Here is a 25,496-nt window from a genome sequence, read left to right as displayed (position 1 = left end):
CCATGTCTGAGACATAGATATCAAATCCATAAGGGATTGTGGGTAATTGATGACTGATTGATTGATTTACAAATAATAATGAGTAGTTATTTTTGGTGCACGGTGATTTGTAGTCGGCAGCTGCCTGCTCTTTCGGCTGCCAAGCCCACAGACAGTAGCAGGCCTATGCTATAATAAAGTGTTGCATTCACAAAAGTTTGAAAATAATAACATTCTTGAATTTTGTTTACCGTGTGTTTCTGTCTCTGCAGATTCATATATTATGAGTGATGTCGTCTATGTTCTTTTTTTAACAAGATAAATATTATAGACTATGTTTCATCACACCACAACTTTTCAGCTGCGTCCCAATTCTGAATTTTCTTCACTAATTGGTCTTTTGACCAATCAGATCAACTCTGATAAAGATCTGTTGTGATTGGTCAAAAGACCAATTAGTGGGACAAAATATCAGTGTAAACACAGCCTTCATAGCCTACACTTTAACCTAACTAGCAGGCTAAAAGAAAATGCCTGAGTGGAGTTCCCACATCTGGTTTTCAGTGGAAAATGAAGCTAGATTGAATTAGCTGTATCCCTGAAAACATTATACTCCCGGTTGTGCCTACACTTTGATCAGATTAATTCTTATCAGGCCTATCATTGGTTACAACTCACGGCTGCGCTCTGTTGGTGAGCTATTACTCTGCAGGCAATTATAAGCCACTCACTTCTGAATTGGCCTACTACAAGTTATGCTTTGCTTATTATAACAATGAGGACTTCTTGTCACATTGGAAAGCTACTTTTATAATAGCAAAGTTGTGATTGGATCTGGGATGTTTGTGATTGGTTCTGTGGCAGTGTAACGGATGTGAAATGGCTAGCTTAGTTAGCGGTGTGCGCTAAATCGCGTTTCAATCGGTGACGTCACTTGCTCTGAGACCTTGAAGTAGTAGTTCCCCTTGCTCTGCAAGGGCCGTGGCTTTTGTGGAGCGATGGGTAACGATGCTTCGTGGGTGACTGTTGTTGATGTGTGCAGAGGGTCCCTGGTTCGCGCCCGGGTATGGGCGAGGGGACGGTCTAAAGTTATAATGTTACAGCAGCTTCATTAAATAGTATCCACAAAACACCAGTCTCATCGTCAACAGTGAAGAGGCGACCCCGGGATGCTGGCCTTCTAGGCAGAGTTGCAAAGAAAAAGCCATATCTCAGACTGGCCAATAAAAATAAAAGATTAAGATGGGCAAAAGAACACAGACACTGGATAGAGGAACTCTGCCTAGAAGGCCAGCATCACAGAGTCGCCTCGTCACTGTTGATGTTGAGACTGGTGTTTTGCGGGTACTATTTAATGAAGCTGCCAGTTGAGGATTTGTGAGGCGTCTGTTTCTCAAACTATACAGTCTAATGTACTTGTCCAGTTGTGCACCGGGGCCTCCCACTCCTCTTTCTATTCTGGTTAGAGACAGTTCTGTGAAGGGAGTAGAACACAGCGTTGTATGAGATCTTCAGTTTCTTGGCAATTTCTCACATGGAATAGCCTTCATTTCTCAGAACATAGATTAGACTGACGAGTTTCAGAGGAAAGGTCTTTGTTTCTGGCCATTTTGAGTCTGTAATCGAACCCACAAATGCTATTGCTCCAGATACATAACTAGTCTAAAGAAGGACAGTTTTATTGCTTCTTTAATCAGAACAACAGTTTTTAGCTGTGCTAACATAATTGCAAAAGGGTTTTCTAATGCCTTTTAAAATGATAAACTTGGATTAGCTAACACAATGTGCCATTGGAACACAGGAGTGATGGTTACTGATAATGGGCCTCTGTACGCCTATGTAGATATTCCATTGGGAATCAGCCGTTTCCACCTACAATAGTCATTTACAACATTAGCAATGTCTACACTGTATTTCTGATCAATTTGATGGTATTTTTTTTTAAATGTGCTTTTATTTCAGCACATGAAACCAACACTTTACGTGTTGCGTTTATATTTTTGTTCAGTATATTTCAGGTTCAGAGTGAAGACGTTCAGAGCTGACAACGTTAGGTTAACCTATGCTTGGTGTGACAGTTTACAAAGACAACTGTATTATATTGTTTATTTCCTGACCGTTTTTGACCTGTTTTGTGAAATGCCAGAACTTCATGTCACTCTATTTGCCATAGGGGTGAAAATGTCGTACCATTCAGTAATTCATAAAGTATGGGGTGGTATCTGTGTTTTCAGTAAACAGCAGAATGAGGGGGGTATCTGTTGTAATGGTCTTTGTTCCCACAGGTAGACATAGTGAGTAACCAATAGCAATAAGGCCTAAGCAACAGATGGTTTCTCATACAAACCCAATATATTTTCCTCAACCCCCTCCCTCTCTCTAAAACACATCTTGCTAGGGAGAGTCTCCTACTAACCCTCTCCTCTGCACAGCTGGAAGGTACAAGCTACACTTTAATCATCAGCTTAAATTACACCTGAGCACATATCACTTTGCTGCCGGGCAATAAAATACTAAAAACCACAATACTATTCTACTGTACTATTCTGCTTTTTCTCCTCCTTCCTGTTTGAACATGCTGCTCATTATGCCTGCTAAACTGAACAACAGGGACTAGAGAAGCAAGGGTGCGTGTCAATGCTCTTCCCTCAAGTTAGAGGGAATGAAAGATGGAGGCTCCCGGGTGACGCAGCGGTCTAAGACACTGCATCTCAGTGCTAGAGGCGTCACTACAGACCCCGGTTTGATTCCAAGCTGTATCACAACCTGCCGTGATTGGGAGTCCCATAGGGCAGTGCACAATTGGTCCAGTTTCGTCCAGGTTAGGATTTGGCCGGGAAAGGCCGTCATTGTAAATAAGAATTTTTCTTAACTGACTTGCCTAGTTAAATAAAATAGAAAATAAATAAAGGTCTGGATCACAGATTTAAACACACACTTCTGACCACCTGCACAACATACCAGGAAAGGGTTTGTTTATGACTAGGAGATACAAAATGCATGAGACAGGATTTTGGAGTAATTTGAGAGGTTACCCAGACCTAGTCTGGTGATTTGACCTGTTTGACTGTAACTACCTGTAAACTTGCCTGGCAGGGAGTTCTCTGTTTGATCAGGGCACGAACAAGTGAGGGGGAGGGGACAAAGACAGAGAAAATATGAAAAAATAGGGACCAGAGAAAGAATCCTGATATACAGATCCCTTTGAATAACCCCACCACCCACCCACCCACCACAAACAGGAATAATTCATTTACAATAACAAGGCTAAGTTGGGCTGTGATGAGTAGGTGGATCAAGGGAGCAATCACTCACATCACGGCATGCCCGTTATATTTGTGGACATCCCACACCCACGGTAAACAAAGCCATTGTGGGGGTGTTGTGGAGTATAACTTGCTGAGACATGATGGGAACAATTAGTGTGTGAGAGAACACAGGCACGAATCTCCAAGGGAGGCCAAGGAGAGTGAATTCTGTAATATCACAGGAATATGATGAAGGCCAGGAGATGTTGAAGAAGGGTGAACTCTTCATTAAAGGTGTCTGGGGTGAGAGTGAGGCATCCACAAATGAAAGTGTTTGTACTGTATTATGTTGCTAAGTAAAAAATAATATCACAAACTATTGTATAACAAAACTATATTAAGATCCAGAGAAGGGGATCATACTTCACTTCAGAATGTAAAGTAGAGTTTATGTTTGATATTTAGGTTATGATGACAACATGCCACAGATAGTGATATGAGTGTTTGACAAATGGGGTCTTAACAGTTAGTACACCATTTAATCTCTCCCATGGCACAGCATATGTCCTCTAGTGTTGCTAGGCATCATAAATATGTCTGAATGCACTGAAAGGGGGAGTCTGTAGCCTACTGCAGCTCCACATTCCTTCCCAAGGGAATGTGGTAAATCCAGAGGATTTGGGAAGCGTGGAATTCAGGAGAGGTCCTGATGGGATTACTGAATTATGGGATTGTTGTATGGAGGAGGCCTGGGGGGAGAGCAGGCCCCTCGGCTACATTGTAGTGGCTGAGGGAGGTGAAGGGGGACATGGGGTGAGGAGGTGGAGAAAGGGTGGGGATGAGGAACGGTGAGGGGGGGGGGGACGCACAATTCACACGGAGCACAAAACTAATCTGAGAGTTGGACCGACCTGAGGAGAAAAAAAAGAGTTGTCATCTCTTCCTGTTTGTGAACAGGATTTCAATAGGAGCGTGTGCTTCATCCTGTACAGCACAGGCCACCTACAGTTGAAGCCGGAAGTTTACATACACCTTTGCCAAATACATTTAAACTCAGTTTTTCACAATTCCTGACATTCCTGACACCACTTTATTTTAAGAATGTGAAATGTCTATAAATAGTAAAGAGTGATTTATTTAAGCTTTTATTTCATTCATCACATTCCCAGTGGGTCAGAAGTTTACATACACTCAATTACTATTTGGCAGCATTGTCTTTAAATTGTTTAACTTGGGTCAAACTTTTCGGGAAGCCTTCCACAAGCTTCCCACAATAAGTTGGGTGAATTTTGGCCAATTCCTCCTGACAGAGCTGGTGTAACTGAGTTAGGTTTGTAGGCCTCCTTGCTTGCACACACTTTTTCAGTTCTTCCCACATATTTTCTATAGGATTGAGGTCAGGGCTTTGTGATGGCCACTCCAATACCTTGACTTTGTCGTCCTTAAGCCATTTTGCCACAACTTTGGAAGTATGCTTGGGGTCATTGTCCATTTGGAAGACCCATTTGCGACCAAGCTTTAACTTCTAGACTGATGTCTTGAGATATTGCTTCAATATATCCACATAGACTGCACCAGTCTCTCCTGCAGCAAAGCACCCCCACAACATGATGCTGCCACCCCCATGCTTCACTGTTGGGATGGTGTTCTTCGGCTTGCAATCCTCCCCCTTTTTCCTCCAAACATAATGATGGGTCATTATGGCCAAACGGTTCTATTTTTGTTTCATTAGACCAGAGGACATTTCTTCAAAAGTACGATCTTTGTCCCCGTGTGCAGTTGCAAACCGTAGTCTGGCTTTTTTGTGGCAGTTTTGGAGCAGTGGCTTCTTCATTGATGAGTAGCCTTTCAGATTTTGTCGATATAGGACTTGTTTTATTGTGGATATAGATACTTTTGTACCTGCTTCCTCCAGCATCTTCACAAGGTCCTTTGCTGTTGTCCTGGGATTGATTTGCACTTTTTGCACCAAAGTACATTGATCTCTAGGAGACAAAACGCATCTCCTTCCTGAGATGTATGACGGCTGCATGGTCCCATGGTGTTTATACTTGCGCACTATTGTTTGTACAGATGAACTTGGTACTTGAAGGCGTTTCAAAATTGCTCCCAAGGATGAACCAGACCAAATAATCTGTCTATAAACAATTGTTGGAAAAATTACTTGTCATGTACAAAGTAGATGTCCTAACTGACTTGCCAAAACTATCGTTTGTTAACAAGAAAAAAAAAGAGTTTTAATGACTCCAACCTAAGTGTATGTAAACTTCCGACTTCAACTGTATGCTCACTGCTCTGACCTGCTGTCACACAAACAATGTCAACCGCTTTCGTTTCACTCTACTGGCAGCGACGACCAAAGCAAAAAACAAGATCTTCAGAGGTCAACAGGACTATTTTTTGGATCAACATTTATTTCTGACTCTAAGGTAGTATACATTTGGCAGTGTGTATTATTCCAAGATCAGCATCAACATGTGACGAATATTGTCATAAAAACACAGCAGGCTTTTCAACTTAAATTTCCATCTGACCTAGTAGGGTATAAGGATCACGTATTAACAATACAAATATAGATAATATCTCCTGACCTCAGCAAGTTTTTCTATGCTAATATAAAGTGGACAGTGTAATGCCATGTACGTTCAGATACAGAGAGCGAGGGCCCCATCAGTTGTTTGTGTGATATAGAATTACAAGGCTTCTAGGAATGACGTCAGGCTCTACATTAATGCACCGACATGAGCCACTGTCTCCTGCCACAGCTGTTCCAAACCCCCCTCCAATTAATATCGAAATGATCACAATCCCTCTGGAATGCAGGGGTAGAGGCCTCTTTGTATTGCCTATTATCAGCTTGGATTATCAGATAGAAGGCAGACCGTAATGTACCAGTATTAAAACAGAAATAACACAATAGCAAGTCATAAGCCACAAGGTATGGAGCTAGTAATCAATGTTTATCTTGTTAATCTATCTGCATCTCTCTCTCTCTCTTCCTCCTGGCTAGTGGGGCACATACATTAGCACAAAGCATGGCTCCTCAGAAAGAGAAGGGGAAGTAGGGACATAGAGAGAGCACTGTGGAAGCAGACACACAGAAGATCCTTTAGGGAAGTCTGCAGGCTAGGGACAGAGCAGTGATAGAGCTGTGTGTGTGTGTTTGTGTGTGAAGAGAGAGCTGTGTTAAGGGGCCCCAATAGAACCAGGGAAGCCCTAACATTTAGGGGGCATTTTGGGGATTCAGGGCTTGAGGTGTCATGTTGAGGTACTCCAGCACGAACACCTGCAGGATCTTGTTGAGGTTCTCGATGGTGGAGCGGTCCAGGTTCTGCTCGTTGTCATCAAACGTGTGCCACACAGAGGGGAAGGGGGTGGGGATGAGATGGAGGACACGCACACCTGAGAAGAAACCAGAATACAAATCTCATTAGTACCCTACAAAACACAGCCAAGCTTATGTCAGACCCAGTGTGTTAGTTTACCTCTGTTGAGGAATGGCATGTGGTCATCCTGCACCGGACCCACAGGCATACCGGGCCAGAAGTACTGTACATCGTTTGGATGGTCCTTCAGGTGGCCCGTGTTGTGCAAACGACGCTCTGAAAAGAGAAGGAACATTCAACATAGTGCAAAGGGCTTAGCTAATATGAGAGAGAGAGAGACAGCCAGAGTGAGCGAGGCTGATAGAATAACAGAGAACAGAGAGTGAGTGCTCACCGATGTTCTGCATTCTGGTGAGCCACCGGGCAGTGTTGGGGAACTGGTTGCCAAAGCGTGGGCTGGGACCTCCAATCAAGTCTAAGAGCAAAAACAGGTCCTGGAGGAGAGGGAAAAAGAAGGGAGGAGGGTGAGGAGAGGAAGAAATTGAAGACAAAGGATCCCCTCAGGTCAGTGTGTGAGAGGGTCCACCAGCCAGGTCTCATGGGAAAGTAATTCTCCAAAGCCTGGAGATAACTCCCTAAAAGTTCACTACCTCGAAGCTTTGAAATGAAGGATGACATCATGCTTTCCACCACGTGAAACACTACCAGGGCCGGTATTATGGGTGGGCTTAGAGGGCCGGCCCTCTAGTACGTCCTTGCCTGTCCAAATTAAATATTGATAATTTATTTGACCAAGACGAGCTCCGATAGAAAGACGCATCAATCTCAGATAAACCATCCGAGCGAGTGAAAACAGTGCCCCTCTCTGTATTAGTCTGATATTTCTTAATTTCTTCCTTTTTACTTTTTGGATTATGTGTGTATTGCTAGGTATTACTCTATTGTTTTGTATTGCTGTATTGTTTTGTATCGCTAGGTATTGCTGTATGGTTTTGTATTGCTGTATTGCTGTATTGTTTTTTTATTGCTAGGTATTGCTGTATTGTTTTGTATTGTTATATTGCTAGGTATTGCTGTTTTGTATTGCTGTATTGTTGTGTAGTTTTGTATTGCTGTATTGTTTTGTATCGCTAGGTATTGCTGTATTGTTTTGTATTGCTAGATATTACTGTATTGCTGTATTGTTTTTTATTCCTAGGTATTGCTGTATTGTTTTGTATTGCTGTATTGTGTTGTATTGCTTTATTGTTTTGTATTGCTGTATTGCTAGGTATTACTGTATTGTATTGCTAGGCATTGCTGTATTGTTTTGTATTGCTGTATTGTTTTGTATTGCTAGGTATTACTGTATTGCTGTATTGTTTTGTATTGCTAGGTATTGCTGTTTTGTATTGCTAGGTATTGCTGTATTGTTTTGTATTGCTGTTTTGTATTGTTTTGTATTGCTGTATTGTTTTTTATTGCTGGGTATTGCTGTTTTGTATTGCTGTTTTGTATTGCTGTATTGTTTTTTTATTGCTGTATTGTTTTGTATTGCTGTATTATTGTATTGCTGTATTGTTTTGTATTGCTAGGTATTGCTGTATTGTTTTTTTATTGCTAGGTATTGCTGTATTGTTTTGTATTGCTGTTTTGTATTGTTTTGTATTGCTGTATTGTTTTGTATTGCTAGGTATTACTGTATTGTTTTGTATTGCTGTTTTGTATTGTTTGGTATTGCTGTATTGTTTTGTATTGCTAGGTATTACTGAATTGTTTTGTATTGCTGTATTGTTTTTTATTGCTAGGTATTACTGTATTGTTTTGTATTGCTGTATTGTATTGCTGTATTGTTTTTTGTATTGTATTGTATTGCTATATTGTTTTGTATTGCTAGGTATTACTGTATTGTTTTGTATTGCTGTATTGTATTGCTGTGCTGTATTGTATTGCTGTTTTGTATTACTGTATTGCTAGGTATTACTGTATTGTTTTGTATTGCTAGGTATTGTTGTATTGCTAGGTATTACTGTATTGTTTTGTATTGCTGTATTGTTTTTTATTGCTAGGTATTGCTGTATTGTTTTGTATTGCTAGGTATTACTGTATTGTTTTTTTTATTGCTAGGTATTGCTGTATTGTTTTGTATTGCTTTATTGTTTTGTATTACTGTATTGCTGTATTGTTTTTTTATTGCTAGGTATTGCTGTATTGTTTTGTATTGCTAGGTATTACTATATTGCTGTATAATTTTTTAATTAATAGGTATTGCTGTATTGTTTTTTTATTGCGAGGTATTGCTGTATTGTTTTGTATTGCTGTATTGCTGTATTGTTTTGTATTGCTAGGTATTACTGTATTGTTTTGTATTGCTGTATTGTTTTTTATTGCTAGGTATTGCTGTATTGTTTTGTATTGCTGTATTGTTTGGTATTGCCGTTTTTTTATTGCTAGGTATTGCTGGATTGTTTTGTATTACTGTATTGTTTTGTATTGCTGTATTGTTTTTTATTGCTAGGTATTACTGTATTGTTTTGTATTGCTGTTTTGTATTGTTTTGTATTGCTGTTTTGTATTGCTGTATTGTTTTGTATTGCTAGGTATTACTGTATTGCTGTATTGTTTTTTTTATTGCTAGGTATAGCTGTATTGTTTGTATTGCTGTATTGTTTTGTATTACTGTATTGCTGTATTGTTTTTTTATTGCTAGGTATTGCTGTATTGCTGTATTGTTTTGTATTGCTTTATTGTTTTGTGTTGCTAGGTATTACTGTATTGCTGTATATTTTTTTTATTAATAGGTATTGCTGTATTGTTTTGTATTGCTGTATTGTTTTTTTATTGCGAGGTATTGCTGTATTATTGTATTGCTGTATTGTTTTGTATTGCTGTATTGTTTTTTATTGCTAGGTATTGCTGTATTGTTTTGTATAGCTGTATTGTTTTGTATTGTTTAGTATTGCCGGTTTTTTATTGCTAGGTATTGCTGGATTGTTTTGTATTGCTAGGTATTACTGTATTGTTTTGTATTGCTGTATTGTTTCTTATTGCTAGGTATTACTGTATTGTTTTGTATTGCTGTATTGTTTTGTATTGCTAGGTATTACTGTATTGTTTTGTATTGCTGTTTTGTATTGCTGTTTTGTATTGCTGTATTGTTTTGTATTGCTAGGTATTACTGTATTGTTTTGTATTGCTGTATTGTTTTGTATAACTGTATTGCTGTATTGTATTGCTGTATTGTTTTGTATTACTGTATTGTTTTGTATTGCTAGGTATTTCTGTATTGTTTTGTAATGTTAGGTATTGCTGTATTGCTAGGTATTACTGGATTGTTTTGTATTGCTGTATTGTTTTTTATTGCTAGGTATAGCTGTATTGTTTTGTATTACTACGTATTGCTGTATTGTTTTTTTTATTGCTAGGTATTGCTGTATTGCTAGGTATTACTGTATTGCTGTATTATTTTTTATTAATAGGTATTGCTGTATTGTTTTGTATTGCTGTATTGTTTTGTATTGCTAGGTATTTCTGTTTTGTATTGCTGTATTGCTGTATTGTTTTGTATTGCTGTATTGCTAGGTATCACTGTATTGTTGGAGCCAGAAACACAAGCATTTCGTTGCACCTGCGATAACATCAGCAAATCTGTGTACGAGATTTGTATGTGTAGCCCATGTATCCGGCATGTTGTACTCTTTTTGGCCAGACAGCATCAGATACATGGGCTACATACAGTAAGACTCAGGGAACTGTTTTTCTCGCTTGGATGCTTCTCCGGTGAGATTGTTTCAGCCACTTGTGAATTTAAGGAAAGTTGGTGAGTTCAGTGTCACTGTCTGTAGTGTCAGATAAACATGTTCTCTGTTATGGAATTATTTTGGAAGAATGTGCGAAGGTAACCTAGTGAAGTGATTGAAGTGATTTGTTTGACAGACAGATGAATACATCATGACTGGTTGTGTTCATGCCACATTAAAAGGTAATATATTTGTATAGTTAAATTATGTCTTTAGCCACCCCCCCCCCAGTCAGAAAATGCCCATCCAACTGACTCATTCTGGCACTAGTCCTGAACACTGGCACCATGCCAAATTCATGGTCCATCTCTAAACACACACATACCTCACTGCGGGACTATGAGCCTCTCTGAAACAGTCTCCTTTATCTCTTCCCTGACAGGAAAGGTGCTCTACTTGTTTAAACAACAGTAGTACTAGCTCTCCATAGCTAGGATACGGCAAGAATACCGAATAACACATCTTATATTTATTTGACATAATGTTATTGTAGATGGCATGATAAATGTCCAAATATATTCCACTACTCAAGCCTCCCTAATGGTTGCTTGTCAAGGCTGAAAGATGTTTATAAATCAAACATATGAAGGACAGATGCTTTAAGATGGCACTGCAACTGGGTGAATATTAGGCCCCCATGTGCTGAATTGGCTGAATTTGTGCTTAGTTGTTTGAATATATGCCTGTAATGTCTGACATACAATGCCATGCAGTTGGTTGGTGTCTGTGGCTCCAGGTGGGTGTGCTGTGTTCTCCATCGTCTGGGCCAGGTGGCGGGAGCCGTACAGGGAGTCTGTAGAGGTCCACTGGAACAGAGCCTCCTCTCCATCAAAGAACAACAGCTGGAGAGACAGGTTGGGATTGGATCCCTGGTAGGGGAAGAGCGGGAGAGAGACAGAGAGAGAGAAAAAGAGAGGTGGTGGCCAGAAAGTGAAAGAGATGTTTATTAGTCACTGCAAACAGTACTTGGGGAACTACTGGTTTGAACTTTTAGCTTTGCTGCCACCTATTGGTTTAAACAAAACACTGCTATGAAGAAATCGGTATTCAGTTTGTCAATTCAGGGTGGCCTTTGTCACTGTCTATAGTGTCAGATAAACAGGTCCCCTAGCCTGACCCTATGGCTGCCCCTGTCACTCAGGAGCCATCCCCTCAGATTGAGGTCAGCTGACCCATGGAGCAGGACAGCACAAACAGCAATGTGAGGAGGCTCTGTGATGGCTATGTCCATCTCTTTTCATCGCTCATCTCTCAATTCTTTGTTGATCTTGGCTACAGGTGTGTAAAAACTTTGAGTGAGTTTTTACAAACTTTTCTGATCTAATATTGCTTTTCAAACATAAATTATTGTACAGACTAAAGTGGACACATGAGAAAATTCTAAACCTTTCCCCACCTTCAGAGTCTTCAGCTCCTGGTCCAGAGCCCGTACCAGCTCCAACATCATGGCACAGGGCACAGCTGAGTCCGTGGCACCCAGGAACTCACGCCCATGCCACTGGGGAGGGTAGTACTTGGAGTCATAGTGGCACGCCAGCACCAGATGACGCTTGGCGGAAGGGTTGAGGGTAGCGATGATGTTGTTGAAGGTCATGGGGCCATAAGGGGTGTGTGACTCAAACTTGTCCTCCTTAACATCCCAGCCTGCCCTCAGAGAACCCAGAGTGCTCTTGATGTGCTAGTGGGAGACAGACATGTTGCACAATTAAATAGACAAAGCATTGGGGAACACATTGGGAAACGTTTATCCCCGTAACTGACTAAAAAGAAGTGACTAAACCCCCTCTCCTACATACACTGACGAGTCTAATCACGCCAATGACATAAGTAGACCGCGCACAGTCGATTGTTCATGCTGTCAGCCATGGGGATACCGACCTGTTGCGCTGCCAGGCTGCCTGCAGAGTTGGGGTACCGTGTCACTAGCAGAGGCCTGAGGTCCCTCTGCCACATCTGGTTCAGGTCTGTGTGTGACAGGACCCTGGTGATGTCACTGGAGCTGAGGGTGCTGGGCTTGTGGCTGATCTAGACAGACAAGTGGAGAAGAGAGAAGAAAGCACAAGATAATCAGGATTAGGGGTGCTCTGACAACCATGAGGACAGGAACAAGTGGCTTTTCTTCATTACCACCTGTTTAGTTGAGACAGAGGCCCTGGCAGAGAGGCTGTCATTGAAAGAGGCACCAAGGATGCTCCTCATTAATCACAATCAGTTCAGCCGAGGTAGATTAGTTCAACCTCTCAGAAAGCGATTAACAAAGAAAGCCATGCAGGGAAACTAAGTCCATGGCTAATCACTACGACCTTGTTCCAATATCTACAGTGTGCAAATGGAAATATACAGTTTAAAACACTGTGAAAGAACATTGCGCTACAGTTGCAACTTGCACATCTTTAAAATGGAGAAAGGGAAACTCTCTAGTGATGCATTCAAATTGAGGAACAGGCTAGGCAGGAAATACACATGGCGCATAGATCATCACAGTCTCTTAATATACTGTAGCTGTGTCGAATATCTAGAGTTCAGGATATAGGCTACTGTATGGTTTCAAACTCTCGGTTTACACCTTGCTATACAATCATTTGTATAGTGTGTCTGGCTGATGTCTACCAAGACAAGCTACAATACAACACAATATTTGCTTTATTGGTCCATTTGCACAGAGATTGTTTTTGTTTTTTGTTGCTGTCACAGTACCCAAGCTACATCATTAGACAAGGTTAACCAATCGTTGAAAACCCCAAGGTTACCCAACAATTGAAAAATCCAAAGTGATGCAAGTGAGCTAGTTTATTCTTGTTTTCATATAGGGATGATACACTCTGTGTCTCTGTGTACATTTATGGTTTGACAAGACTGTTCATGACTGATTTGACAAGATTGTGTATGCCTGTAGTGAACTCGAGCACCTTTGCTGCGAGACATTTCAGGAGACGAGACGCAATCACAGATCCAGGAAACATGATTGAAGGTTTTTAATAAACTGGCAGGTTACTACAGCTGCGGCTTGTGTGAAAGGTATGCTAGCAGGCAGCTCAGAAATATGAAGGGTGCTTGCTAATATATTTCCCCTGCCTCTCACAGATAGCCTCCCATAGATAAATGATGGAAAGATCTTCATACCTTGGAAGACAAAGCATATCACAATTATTTTGTAGGCTTGATGATCAGGGTGAATAACAAACAAGTCCACAAAATAAGCCTTAATAGCATTCTAGGAAGAAACCCATGGACACAAGGTATTGATCATATTCCGTTCCACCTGCCCCGATCGTTTTTGTTTGGTCTCAAAGTTCACCTGCCTCTTGTGCAGTGATCCTCTGTTGTCCTGGTAACTGGGACTGAGCGCCAGGACAGTAAGTGGTAGAAAAGATGGTGAATAAGAGAATAACAGCCTTCCCCTGTAGCCTGCACTGTGCTCTGAAGATCAGCAGCTCTCTATGGTTTCAGTGTATAATTTGCATGTGGTGATCTGGCTGAGGAGATGGATCTGTGTTATGAAACTGATGTCTGGGTTCTCTGGGGCTCAGACTGAAAGGTCAACATCAACATGAACAGAGCATGGTCTTTCTTCTCTCTCCATTTAGCAGGTTCCATTGCAAAAGGTAATAACAGTGTGGGCTAATAACATATTAACACATGGTCTATTAACCAATGAAAAACAGTAATACACTGGTTATGAACCTGGTGATAATATTTCAATTGGTCACAATCATGTTTTGTTATAGGATTACCTGTTGAAACATGCCCTGCATAGGCCTACTCTTGTCATTTCTCTGCCAACCATCCCCATGGTTTGATCACAGAGACCTAAAGACAACACTGTGGGGATACGGTATTGCAATATCTCTTTCTAAGAAGTGTGCTTTAAGGGAATGGGCTCACACATTGATCTGAGAAAGGGTTAAAAGGGGCTCCACTTTAGATCTATAAATATCAAGATCTGCAATTGGTGGATCAATGATGACTGTGCTGCTATAGCAACGAGACAAAGAGAAGAGAGGATGAACAACATGGGACCTGAATGGCCAAGCACCCTTTATATCAAAGAAATTACACATCTCTTGCAAATGAAGTGTAGGCCTATTAAGGATGCATTAAATGTCATTTGAGGTGAGAGTTGTAAAAACAAACTGTGGTTTATTGTTATTTTTGAATTTATTTTATTTAAATTACAAACCTGTGAAAATAAATGCTTTGCAATATTATTAAATATATATAAATTGAAATGCAAACATTCTAAAGACTGCCTGTCTACTATCATCTCTCCTTAGTCATTCATTGCCTTTTGGCCACCTGTCTCTTTAGAAAATTACCACTTTGTGACATATTCTAAATGAATCTAGGCTATATCAATCATATATGTTATGCAATAGAAAGGAGGAATTTAGTAATAACTTTTTTTGTTTTGATAAAAGCAACAAGAACATGCACAACAATAATTGTACTGTAATATTTTTTGTAGCCTACCTTATCTTGTGTCCATGGGACCTGTGCTCTCTGTCCATTGATATTATCGATAAATGTTGCACAAATGCTCACTACATAAAATAAATGTATACGCGGACTGGAGCAACGTTCAGTCATCGCGGCGGTTTCTCTCACTGAACATTCAAAGCTTCTCCTCAGCGTAATCTCGGATCATGTGAAAAACATGAGGGAGGACCAGAGGCATTTTACAGGCGTCACTGTTTTTTTTAAATTTGTTTTATCCCAAGGCGCCACAGAGCAGAGGGTCAATTTATGTGAATTTGCCTTTTTGGTTTCATGTTTGATTTGTGAAGGCTTCAATACGATTTAGCTGATAACATATTAGATCAGAAAAGCTTGCATCTATAAATGCATCTGCATTTTATGAGGCATGGTAATCAAGCAATGCAAGTAAACGATTGTAAGTTCAAATGTAAGCATAGCCTTTCCAAGTGAATTCATAATTTTCATTTGAGATATTTCAATTAGCCTACTTTCCTATAGTAAAGTAATCAAACTGTGGGAACTGAACTGCGCAGCGAGAACAGCGTATGCAGTGCCTTGATCTCCCGCTTGATTTGATGTGGCGCGGGAATAGACTGTCATTGTGAAAGCACCCCCAACTGGCACTTGGGCTCATCTCACGTGGGTCTCTTCTGTAGACCAGGAAGTGCCGAGTCCGACTTCTACAAATGACAAAACATTACTCACTAAAACAGTTGCAATCGATTGTGGCATTATTTCGCTAATTGTGTAATAGTTTTTGTATCTCACGTGTCATATCGTATTGCAGCTATTTTGGAAAATGTTTCCTGTTTTGAAGTCACGATTTATGGAAAAACAGATTGTTGCATTAAGGAAAAATTGGCACATTTCGGAAAGGTATGTCTCTTAACATTGATTGAATACCAGTAGGCTAGTTAGCCACAGCAAGCACTAGGCAACAGCTATCAGCAGACAAAGTTAGTGTGGGGTTGGGTTTGAGCATAAAGATAGATAGAGGACTCTAGTGCCAAAACAATAATCTTAGCATGGGCAGCGCCTTTGAGGACTTACTCAATTTTAAAGTAGTCAACTGGGTGGGTAGGAAGGATGTGACAAATTGAAAATGTTGTGTAATGTTTAAACAGCTGTTTAAATCATTTTTTTTCCTGTTAAAATTATAAGAAAAAAAATGATTAAATTCCACAAATTTACATGACAGAATAATAGTTCTATAACATGTGACCGCTAGGGCTGGGCAATGAAGTTATATCTACCGCAACCCATTAGACAGACCGCAGCTACAGTAACATGTTGATAGTGACAATTGGTAACTTTTTAAAAAAGTAACAGAATTCTGCTCGGGCAAAACATTTAGTGTTTTTTCCTAACAATAAACATCGCTGATTGATGTGTTGCTGTGCTGTTTTTTTATGGTATGGTAGCTAGATATGTTTTATTTCTACTAAATGTCTTGGTAAGTCACGGTATTTAACACACTTTAAAGTACACTGAACAAAACATAAACACAAACAATTTTGTAACGGCAGATTTCCACCTCTTCGTCTGAACAGGTGTAGCAGGGATCGGACCAAAACGCAGCGTGGTAAGTGTCAATATCGTTTATTAAAAATATAAACTGAACACTAGAACTACAAAACAATAAATGTGAACATGAACGAAAACCAAACCGAAACAGTCCCGTGTGGTGACAAACACAGAAACAAACACCCACAAACCAACATTGAAACCCAGGCTACCTAAATATGGTTCTAAATCAGGGACAACGATAAACAGCTGCCTCTGATTGAGAACCATATCAGGCCAAACATAGAAATGGAAAAACATAGAAAAACAGACTGCCCACCCCAACTCACGCCCTGACCATACTAAATAAAGACAAAACAAAGGAAATAAAAGGTCAGAATGTGACAGTACCCCCCCCACAGGTGCAGACTCCGGCTGCAAAACCTGAACCTATAGGGGAGGGTCTGGGTGGGCGTCTGTCCGCGGTGGCGGTTCTAGCGCGGGACGTGGACCCCACTTCACCAAAGTTCTGGTGCGCCTCTTCGCCCGCCTCCGTGGCCTCTTTAAAGCGGCGACCCTCGCCACCTACCTAGGACTGGCAACCCTACTAAAAGGGCCCCACTGGACTAAGGGGCAGCTCCGGACTGAGGGGCAGCTCCGGACTGAGGGGCGTCTCTGGCTGGCTGGCGGCTCTGGCAGCTCCTGGCTGGCTGGCGGCTCCTGGCTGGCTGGCGGCTCCTGGCTGGCTGGCGGCTCTGGCAGCTCCTGGCTGGCTGGCGGCTCTGGCAGGTCCGGACAGACGGGAGGCTCTGTAGGCAGAAGACGGAGAGACAGCCTGGTGCGGGGGGCTGCCACTGGAGGGCTGGTGCGTGGAGGTGGCACTGGATAGACCGGACCGTGCAGGCGCACTGGAGCTCTTGAGCACCGAGCCTGCACAACCATACCTATTTGAATGCTCCCCGTAGCCCGACCAGTGCGGCGAGGTGGAATAGGCCGCACTGGACTGTACTGGCGAACCGGGGACACCATGCGTAAGGATGGTGCCACTCTAGCCCGGCTGATACGAAGAGTTGGAATGTACCGCACCGGGCTATGCACCCGCACCGGGGACACCATGCACTCCACAGCTTAACACGGTGCCTGCCAGGTCTCTCTCGCTCTCCGGTAAGCACAGGAAGTTGGCGCAGGTCTCCTACCTGGCGTCGCCACACTCCCTGTGTGCCTCCCCAATACATTTTTGGGGCTGCCTCTTAGGCTTCCTACCGCCCCGCCGTGCTGACTCCATTCGCCGGTATCCCTCCGCACACCGCTCCAGAGAATCCCAGGCAGGCTCCGGCACTCTCCCTGGGTCGACCCTTCACCTGTCTATCTCCTCCCAAGTAGTGCCACAGTCCAGATCTCGCTGCCATGTCCAGAAATCCTGACATCGCTGCTGCTGCTGCCCATTACCACGCCGCTTGGTCCTTTTGTGGTGGGTGTTTCTGTAACGGCAGATTTCCTCCTCTTTGTCCGAAGAGCATGTGTAGCGGGGATCGGACCAAAACGCAGCGTGGTAAGTGTCCATATCATTTATAAAAAACAGAAACTGAACACTAAGAACTACAAAACAATAAATGTGACCATTAACGAAAACCAAACCAAAACAGTCCCGTGTGGTGACAGACACAGAAACAAACACCCACAATCCAACATTGAAACCCATGCTACCTAAATATGGTTCTCAATCGGGGATAACGATAAACAGCTGCCTCTGATTGAGAACCATATCAGGCCAAACATAGAAATGGAAAAACATAGAAAAACACACATAGACTGCCCACCCCAACTCACGACCTGACCATACTAAATAAAGACAAATCAAAGGAAATAAAGGTCAGAACGTGACAAATTTTAAGGTATCTTCTGAGTTACAGTTTATATAAGAATATATGGATTTCACATAACTGTGAATACAAATATGCATCTGTTGTTCACAGATACCTTAACAAAAAGCTTGGTATGTGTATCTGAAAACCAGTCAGTATCTGATGTGACAACCATTTGCCTCATGCAGCGTGTCATCTACTTCACATAGAGTTTATCAAGCTGTTGATTATGGCATGTGGAATGTTGTTCCACTCCTCTTCAATGGCTGTGCGAAGTTGCTGGATATTGGCGGGAACTGGAACACGCTGTCGATCCAGAGCATCCCAAACATGCACAATGGGTGACATGTCTGGTGAGTTGGCCTCTAAAATGACGTTACAGGCAGCTTATGGTAGAGAAATAAACATTAAATTATCTGGCAACAGTTCTGGTGAACATTTATACAGTCAGCATACCAATTGCACACTCCTTTAAAACATGAGACATCTGTCGCGTTGTGTGACACAACTGCACATTTTAGTGTCCTTTTTAAAAATCACCAGCACAAGGTGCACCAGTGTAATGATCATAACGTTTAATCAGCTTCTTGATATTCCACACCTGTCAGGTGGATGAATTATCTTGGCAAAGGAGAAATGCTCACTAACAAGGATTTAAACAAATGTTTTGATAGCAATCATATTTTTGTACCTATGGAACATTTTTGGGATATTTTATTTCATCTCATGAAACATGGGACCAACACTTTACATGAAACGTTTATATTTTTGTTTAGTACACGTTTTTAGGAGATTGTTCTGCGCGTAGGCAGCAAGGCAGGCTGCGCGCAGCAGCTCACAATTATATGATTGACAGTTCTGATCGCCTAGTGATGGATGTTAGTCCCGCTTCAGAAGTTTCATTCCTTTACAGAAAAGTAAAATCAATGCCTGTTCATATGTCCAGAGAAGGGTTTGTGTCGTCATTTAAAAACAGCCTATCCTAAAAGACGGACAAACAAACATGCTGTAGCCGAGGCGCATTCAATTCCATTATGTCTGAAAGGCGTAATCGATAAAGGCTACCGGTAGCCTACTGTAATTTAATATTATGAGGCAAAAAAGAAGATTAGGCTACCCCGTGCTCGCAAGACTGACCCGAAGATGCCTCTGTGTCCCGCGACATCGGTGCCATGAATAGGCTATTATATTCTACACGCAACAGTCCGAAGACTGAACACACAGTTGCAACATTAACAAGGAGTCAGAGAAGGCAGGCCAGTGCGAGGTGGAGAGAGTTTTGGTATTCGGCATCTCGAAATGTATTGTTTTACATGCCTTGCAAATTCACGAATGTAGCCTAAAGTTTGCATCTTCTTTTATGGTTTTATTTGAATTACACAACTTTCCCAGGCCTTTATAGCCTATCAATCAAAACACAGCAAATAATATGTTTTGCGATAACTTGCACTGTGCTTTTAATTAAGTGGGAGGGAAAACAAATTAACTTTGTTTTTCGGTGAGGGATTTTTCTTAACGTTAAGGATCCCAACTTCGTTTAAACGTTTTAACATTCACCCCCATAGTGGGAAGGATCACATAATTATATCTGGGTCATCAGGAGGGATCAGACAATTAATTATAAACGTGCGCAAACATTCCATTACTGCGGGTAGCAGTAAATCGCCAACCTTGGCTTTATACCTGTTGAAACAACACACTCCAGGTGGCAGTAAACACACTGTCAGTTTGTTTTCCAAATTATAGAAGCAGTAGAAGAAAATTGACTGCTCGATCGCCTTAAATTCGCTGCCCGTATGCAGATGCCCTATGGGATAGATACAAAGAAGTGTCCTCTATCATTCTCTATGGATTATAGTTAACAAGACCGGATTTGGAAGGAGAGCCTCGCGAGACTAGTTTGCCTACAATTCAATTGACTTTATAGCGCTTGTCAATTTAACATTTGGTTATGAAGTGACATTTCACATTGTCTATAATAACCACAACCTTTATTCTGAACCACTAAATACACCATACATGCTCTCTCCATTCTTTATCCACTGAAATCAGAGCCGTTTGACAGCAGTGGCGGAACAAGAGTTTTATACATGGGGTGGCCAGGGGGTGGCTAAGGCTACTTCAGGGGGTCTATAGACCATGACAGAAAATGTGTGTGTAACCCTAACCTGACATCTAAGGAGCATGAATGAATCCTATGATTCCTATGATTCACTTAACCTGGAGTTCTTCAATGTGGCAGATAGTGTGGTCCAAAAGGGTTAACTTCACAAGAATTCTTTAAAATACTATGAATAGTCCGTGTCTCTACCTCGGAACTGCAGCTCAATTTCTCTCTCTCTCTCTCACTCACTCACTCACTCACTCACTCACTCACTCACTCACTCACTCACTCACTCACTCACTCACTCACTCACTCACTCACTCACACACACACACACACTGTACTCACATACTGGAGAGACTTGGGTCACTCTGTTTTCATGAGTATATAATCTGGGTCTATAAGTGTTGAACGTCCAACATATTTTCAGAGAATAAAGCTCAAGCACCAAGGATATAAGATAGCATTTGTGTGTTACATACATTTACAAAAAAGTACATTTACCCAAAAACACACTGCAATTTGACATACCAGGTATCAAGCAGAAATGGACTTGAAATGGACAAACATACAGTATCATATTTATGCTCATATATATTATGTTAACTAATAGCAAAGAAACGTTTTGGAATTGTCCTAAGGTGGGTTTTAATCAGTTCCAAAGCTGAGAAGCTTCTCTCGCAAGAAACACTGCTGACTGGTGTAACAACAGAAATCTTACAAAGTCTAAATAGCTCATGGAAGACCTCTTTTTATAAGGTTCTAGAAACACAACAAAGTCAAGGAGAGTAGACGGTCAGTCCCTTCCACTTTTCTCTCCCCTAACAAGAAGCCGCCTGGTTTGATGAGCCTCATGTTTGAGGTCATCTAAATCCGACTCAAAGGTCTGAGCAAAGGCAAGCAGAGACTCTTCATTCAGGAATGTTGTAGTCTTTGGGGTGAGAGACTGGACCCCTTGCATTATCTCGCAATTCTTCTTTGAAAAACGCCTCTGCAGCTCAGCTGTGAGACTGTCAAGCACCTGATAAAAGACAGCTCTTTGGAAGCTCTCACCATCACTTTGGTCACTATTTTTCTGTCCTACAGTGCTCATCAATGAGTCATTAAATCTTACGCTTGTTTTAGGCTATCTTTTACATACTGTTTGTACACTTATTTTGCAGTGCTCTGCAATCTCTTCAACCTCTTTCCATAGATCTCCAAAATAACCCTCACTTCTGTAGTCCTGTAATGTGTCTGTAAGGGCACCTACTAGGTCCACAGCCCTTGCTAGGTCAAGAGAGCTTGATTGGAGTATGTCAGAAAGACATTTGGCATCACCAAGCACTTTACAAAAGGTACCCAAAAGCCCTATGAAATGTACATCTATCTGAGAAAGAAGGCCCCTTGTCTCCACTGATCCATCACCACTATTTGCAAGTGTGTTATCCTGTAGCACTCTCAGAACTGCTGGAAGCCTGTCCCTCAGATTACGGCATACCATGTATCTGCATGCCCACCTCACATCCGTAAGTCTCTGTAGTTCCCTGGGCTGCTGCTGTGGATACGGCTCTATCTGAACTGCAAGCCACTTGAGATGAACGTACGAGCCAGATACAAAGTTATAAAGCTTCTGCAGGAGAGCAAAAAAATAAACTGCCTCAGGCACTGATTTTACAGATTCAAACCATGTGCATTACAGTGCACATAAAATTCAAATCTTGCACTGTTTTTAATCCGTGCAGACACACCAGAATGCTTTCCGCTCATGATGGATGCACCGTCATAGCCTTGCCCCATAAGATTATTTCTGTAGTCCAGACCATGTTTTTCAAGGCAATCAATTTTGTGAGACCTGCTGCATCTAAGTTTTCAGCTGACTGAAAGTGTAAAAAACTTTTGTGGATGTCCCCGTTGTAATAGTACCTTTTTTCATTACACCTTTGATTTCATCTGCAATTACACTAAACACTTCGCTTTCTTTTACTTCTCTTATTATTTCACTTTGTACCATCTCAGCTAAGCCCTTTGTTCTGGATTTGGTGGCTTGTGTACTTAGCATTGCCAAATGCATTCATCCTTTTCTCTATGAGAGGGTCATGCTTTGCTATTTCTTCTAAGATTGTCAAAAAATGACCCTTGCTGTGAGAGTTATCAGACTCTTGATGACCTCTCTGCGCTATATTTTGAGTGATAGTTAATAGGAGCACATCTGCAGTTGTTTTAATGTAAAGTACAGTTTTCCTCCACTTTCTTTTTCCGGTTCTCATTTATGACGACATCTAACATTGATGAGTTGCTGTCAATAGCCCTTTTATACCGATTCCAAGCATATGTAGCATTGATATGATGCTCTGCCTTTGAATGGAGCTTAAACCCAGAATCTTTAAACTGAGCCTTTTTCCAGTTACAAAACCCTGACTGTGTGTGAAGGCAGATGCAGGTGTATTGGGCAGAGAAAAATGCCTACAGGCGAAACAACAAGTAGAATCTTGATTTACAGAATATTCAAGCCATGAATTGTCTTTATACCAGGGGCTGTTGAAAGCCCTTTTCCTAATATCATGCTGAGTTCTGGGAAATGTTTTCAAACACGGCTGTACAGGACCCTCTTCTCTGGATCTTGAAATGTCTGAAATACACATTAAATAATGTGTCATATCTCTATATAAATGTATAATTAAGGGATCCACAAGATTAGATACTAACAGCTGCTAACTAAAACGTGCAGTTTAAAGTATAGGCCCGGCCCACCATTGGGTCCTTTTGGAACAGAAGTCTAATATCTCCCCCTTCCTTTTCATGTTTAATTGATCCTATGCAAAAACAAGACAGTCTATGGTTACATCTAAGCATCCAATTACCCACGTTTTTAGTCCAATCTCAATCTTAATTACAAATCCTCATTGTCATAACTGTACCTTAAAATCAACTACCAGCCTAAGTTACTAGTTAGATCATGGCTAGCCCTACTCTGCAGTAAGTAACTTAGCTAGCTATAGTTTCTTACACCGTTACAATAGCAAACTGCAAATTGTGGTAATCTTTTGAGTAACATTAACAGATTGATAATAACAATTGTTCGTTTTGAGTTAATGTACAAAATTCTAACTGAGTTAATGAATTTCAAATTGCTGAATGTTAACTTGCCGAACACTGACAGCTGTAATTTACTGCACTGTATATGCATGTATTACTTGCACAGAAGTACACATAATGTTAGGCTAAATTGGGAACTGATCTCTTATCTGTTAATGGAGGCAAAGGTCTAATGTTAACTTACGCAGCGGCTCAACTTTCGTAAAAGTTGATCAGGAAACCTAAACCCGATGGATGCTAAACCTTAAAACTTACTTCAAATATGATATTTCTCTCACATTTTTTTCTGTATGTTCTTCTTATTCTTCTGTATCTCGCAACGAACGTTAATTTTCTCTCTTCCTCGATTTGAAAAAATGCGCCGTTGAACGTCAAAATAAATGCTTCTTTCAACAAGAGGTGAAATGAGTTGTCAATCAGCATCAAACTGCCAGTAGCGAATTACATTTTGGGGTGCCACCCGGTGTGGCCAATCAGATGTCAGGGGTGTCCAGTGCCACCCCGGACACCCCTCTGGCTCCGCCCCTGTTTGAGAGGTCTACAACTGCAGGAGAAAGTGACAACACCTCCACCTCTGAAACCCAAGGCAGCCCTGTCCAATGAAGACATCATGCGCTACAGCAGACAGCTTCTGCTGCCAGAGCTGAGTGTACAAGGTAACAATGGCAGCTTTCACCCAATCTCTGAAAAAAGGGTGTTCATTTAGTGTGACATTATTGAACATCTTATTGAACACATCCTTTACTCTCTGCAGGCAGGCCAGCTGAATCTCTCCCAGACATCAGTGCTGGTTGTAGGGTGTGGAGGACTAGGCTGCCCCCTGGCACAGTATCTAGCTGCAGCAGGAATCTGTAGGTATATCCCGTGTGGCTCAGTTGGTAGAGCATGGTGCTTGCAACACCTGGGGTTGTGGGTTCTGCCCATGCTGTCAGAAGGTATAGGAAGGAGGCTACTGGGGCCTGCACAGGCTGATGCAGTACTGTGAATAAACTATACATCATAGCTATAGCCACTTGGTGGTGCCATTTACCCAAACAGCAACGGCTTGCTCTCAGATCAAATCAAAATGTATTTGTCACATGCTTTGTAAACAACAGGTGTAGACTAACAGTGAAATGCTTATTTACGGATTCTTTTTCAACAATGCAGAGTTAAAGATAGAGAAGAAAAAATAGAAACAGTGACAGGAGGAATGAATACACAGTGAATAACAATAACGAGTAAAAATAACATGTCTATGTACAGGGAGTACCAGAACCGAGTCGTTGTGCAGGGGTACTAGGTCATTGAGGTAGCTATGTACATATAGCTAGGGTTAAAGTGACAAGGCAACAGGATAGATAATAGACTGAGCTGTTGCAGCAGTATATGTCGGGTAGCAGTGTGTGTTGTGTGTGGTGTCAGTATGCATGTGTGCACATTGTGTGTGGGTGTATATGGTGTGTGTTTGGGTGTCAGCGTAAATATGTCTGAGTAGAGTCCAGTGTGTGTGCATAGTCAGTGCAAGAGAGTTTGTGCAAAAAAAGGGTCAATGCAGGTATTCCGGGTAGCCATTTCATGAGCTATTTAGCAGTCTTATGATAAACTATAGTCCCCCCTCTATTTTGTTAGAGTGAATGGTAAACGCAATTGAATGTTGAAGGGAAAATATGCAGTTACTACATCCATTTAGGGATTTATAAATGAATGATATGTACCCATTGATTCGTAAATAATATAACGTATAAATGCCTCTTAGTTCAACTGTCAGAACCCAAAATATAAGCTTGTAAACGTAAAAAAGCACTATATAGACTCAAAACATAGCTCTGTCTATGAATTTAAGAGTGGTTACATTTCTCCAGCCACATCCCTCAGCTTTCTACCAAAACAAGGGTGGAGAAAACACTTTGTTATGGTTTCAACTGTTCATTGCTCCTTTCAGGCTTTAGGTATTCAGAGGAAAATAACATTAGCCAGCCAATATTCTGTTCAATACTTTCTTACACTCCAAAATGAGTTAGATATAAGGGGTGGGATGGGTGAGCGTCGTTTGGTTTTAATGTGAATGGCCTTGTGCCTGTCCTTTTTAGGTGTGTACAGGCTGAACTCCACTGTGGAATGCATTCCCTACCACCTCCAGCTCTCTCCAGAGAACA

At 41.4% G+C, this 25,496-nt stretch overlaps 1 protein-coding gene and 1 long non-coding RNA gene across 2 annotated transcripts; one reads left to right on the top strand and one right to left on the bottom strand.

Annotated features, from left to right (window-relative positions):
• Positions 1-5,621: 5,621 nt before the first annotated feature.
• Positions 5,622-14,987, bottom strand: qpct (glutaminyl-peptide cyclotransferase). Its single transcript, XM_035752514.2, has 7 exons — positions 14,803-14,987; positions 12,211-12,357; positions 11,729-12,010; positions 11,034-11,201; positions 6,948-7,047; positions 6,713-6,829; positions 5,622-6,629 (listed from the first exon to the last, which is right to left on the bottom strand). The coding sequence occupies exons 1-7, from the start codon at positions 14,917-14,919 to the stop codon at positions 6,451-6,453; spliced, it is 1,110 nt and encodes a 369-aa protein (XP_035608407.1). The 5' UTR covers positions 14,920-14,987; the 3' UTR covers positions 5,622-6,450.
• Positions 14,988-15,448: 461 nt separating this feature from the next.
• On the top strand, positions 15,449-25,492 carry LOC127915956 (uncharacterized). The gene is made up of 4 exons (XR_008093130.1): positions 15,449-15,684; positions 16,359-16,390; positions 16,734-24,209; positions 25,441-25,492. It is a non-coding gene; the product is annotated as an uncharacterized LOC127915956 (long non-coding RNA).
• Positions 25,493-25,496: the final 4 nt, after the last annotated feature.

The sequence above is a fragment of the Oncorhynchus keta genome, chromosome 35, assembly GCF_023373465.1.
Source record: "Oncorhynchus keta strain PuntledgeMale-10-30-2019 chromosome 35, Oket_V2, whole genome shotgun sequence".
Taxonomy (NCBI): domain Eukaryota; kingdom Metazoa; phylum Chordata; class Actinopteri; order Salmoniformes; family Salmonidae; genus Oncorhynchus; species Oncorhynchus keta.
This window is presented reverse-complemented; position numbering and strand designations above follow the sequence as displayed.

Coding starts and splice junctions, on each gene's coding strand:
- qpct (XM_035752514.2), bottom strand. CDS start 14,919: ATGACTGAACGTTGCTCCAGTCCGCGTATACATTTATTTTATGTAGTG. Junction 7,048..11,033: donor CCAACCAACTGCATGGCATT/GTATGTCAGACA, acceptor CCTCTCCTCCAG/GACCTGTTTTTGCTCTTAGA. Junction 6,630..6,712: donor CATGCCATTCCTCAACAGAG/GTAAACTAACAC, acceptor GTTTCTTCTCAG/GTGTGCGTGTCCTCCATCTC.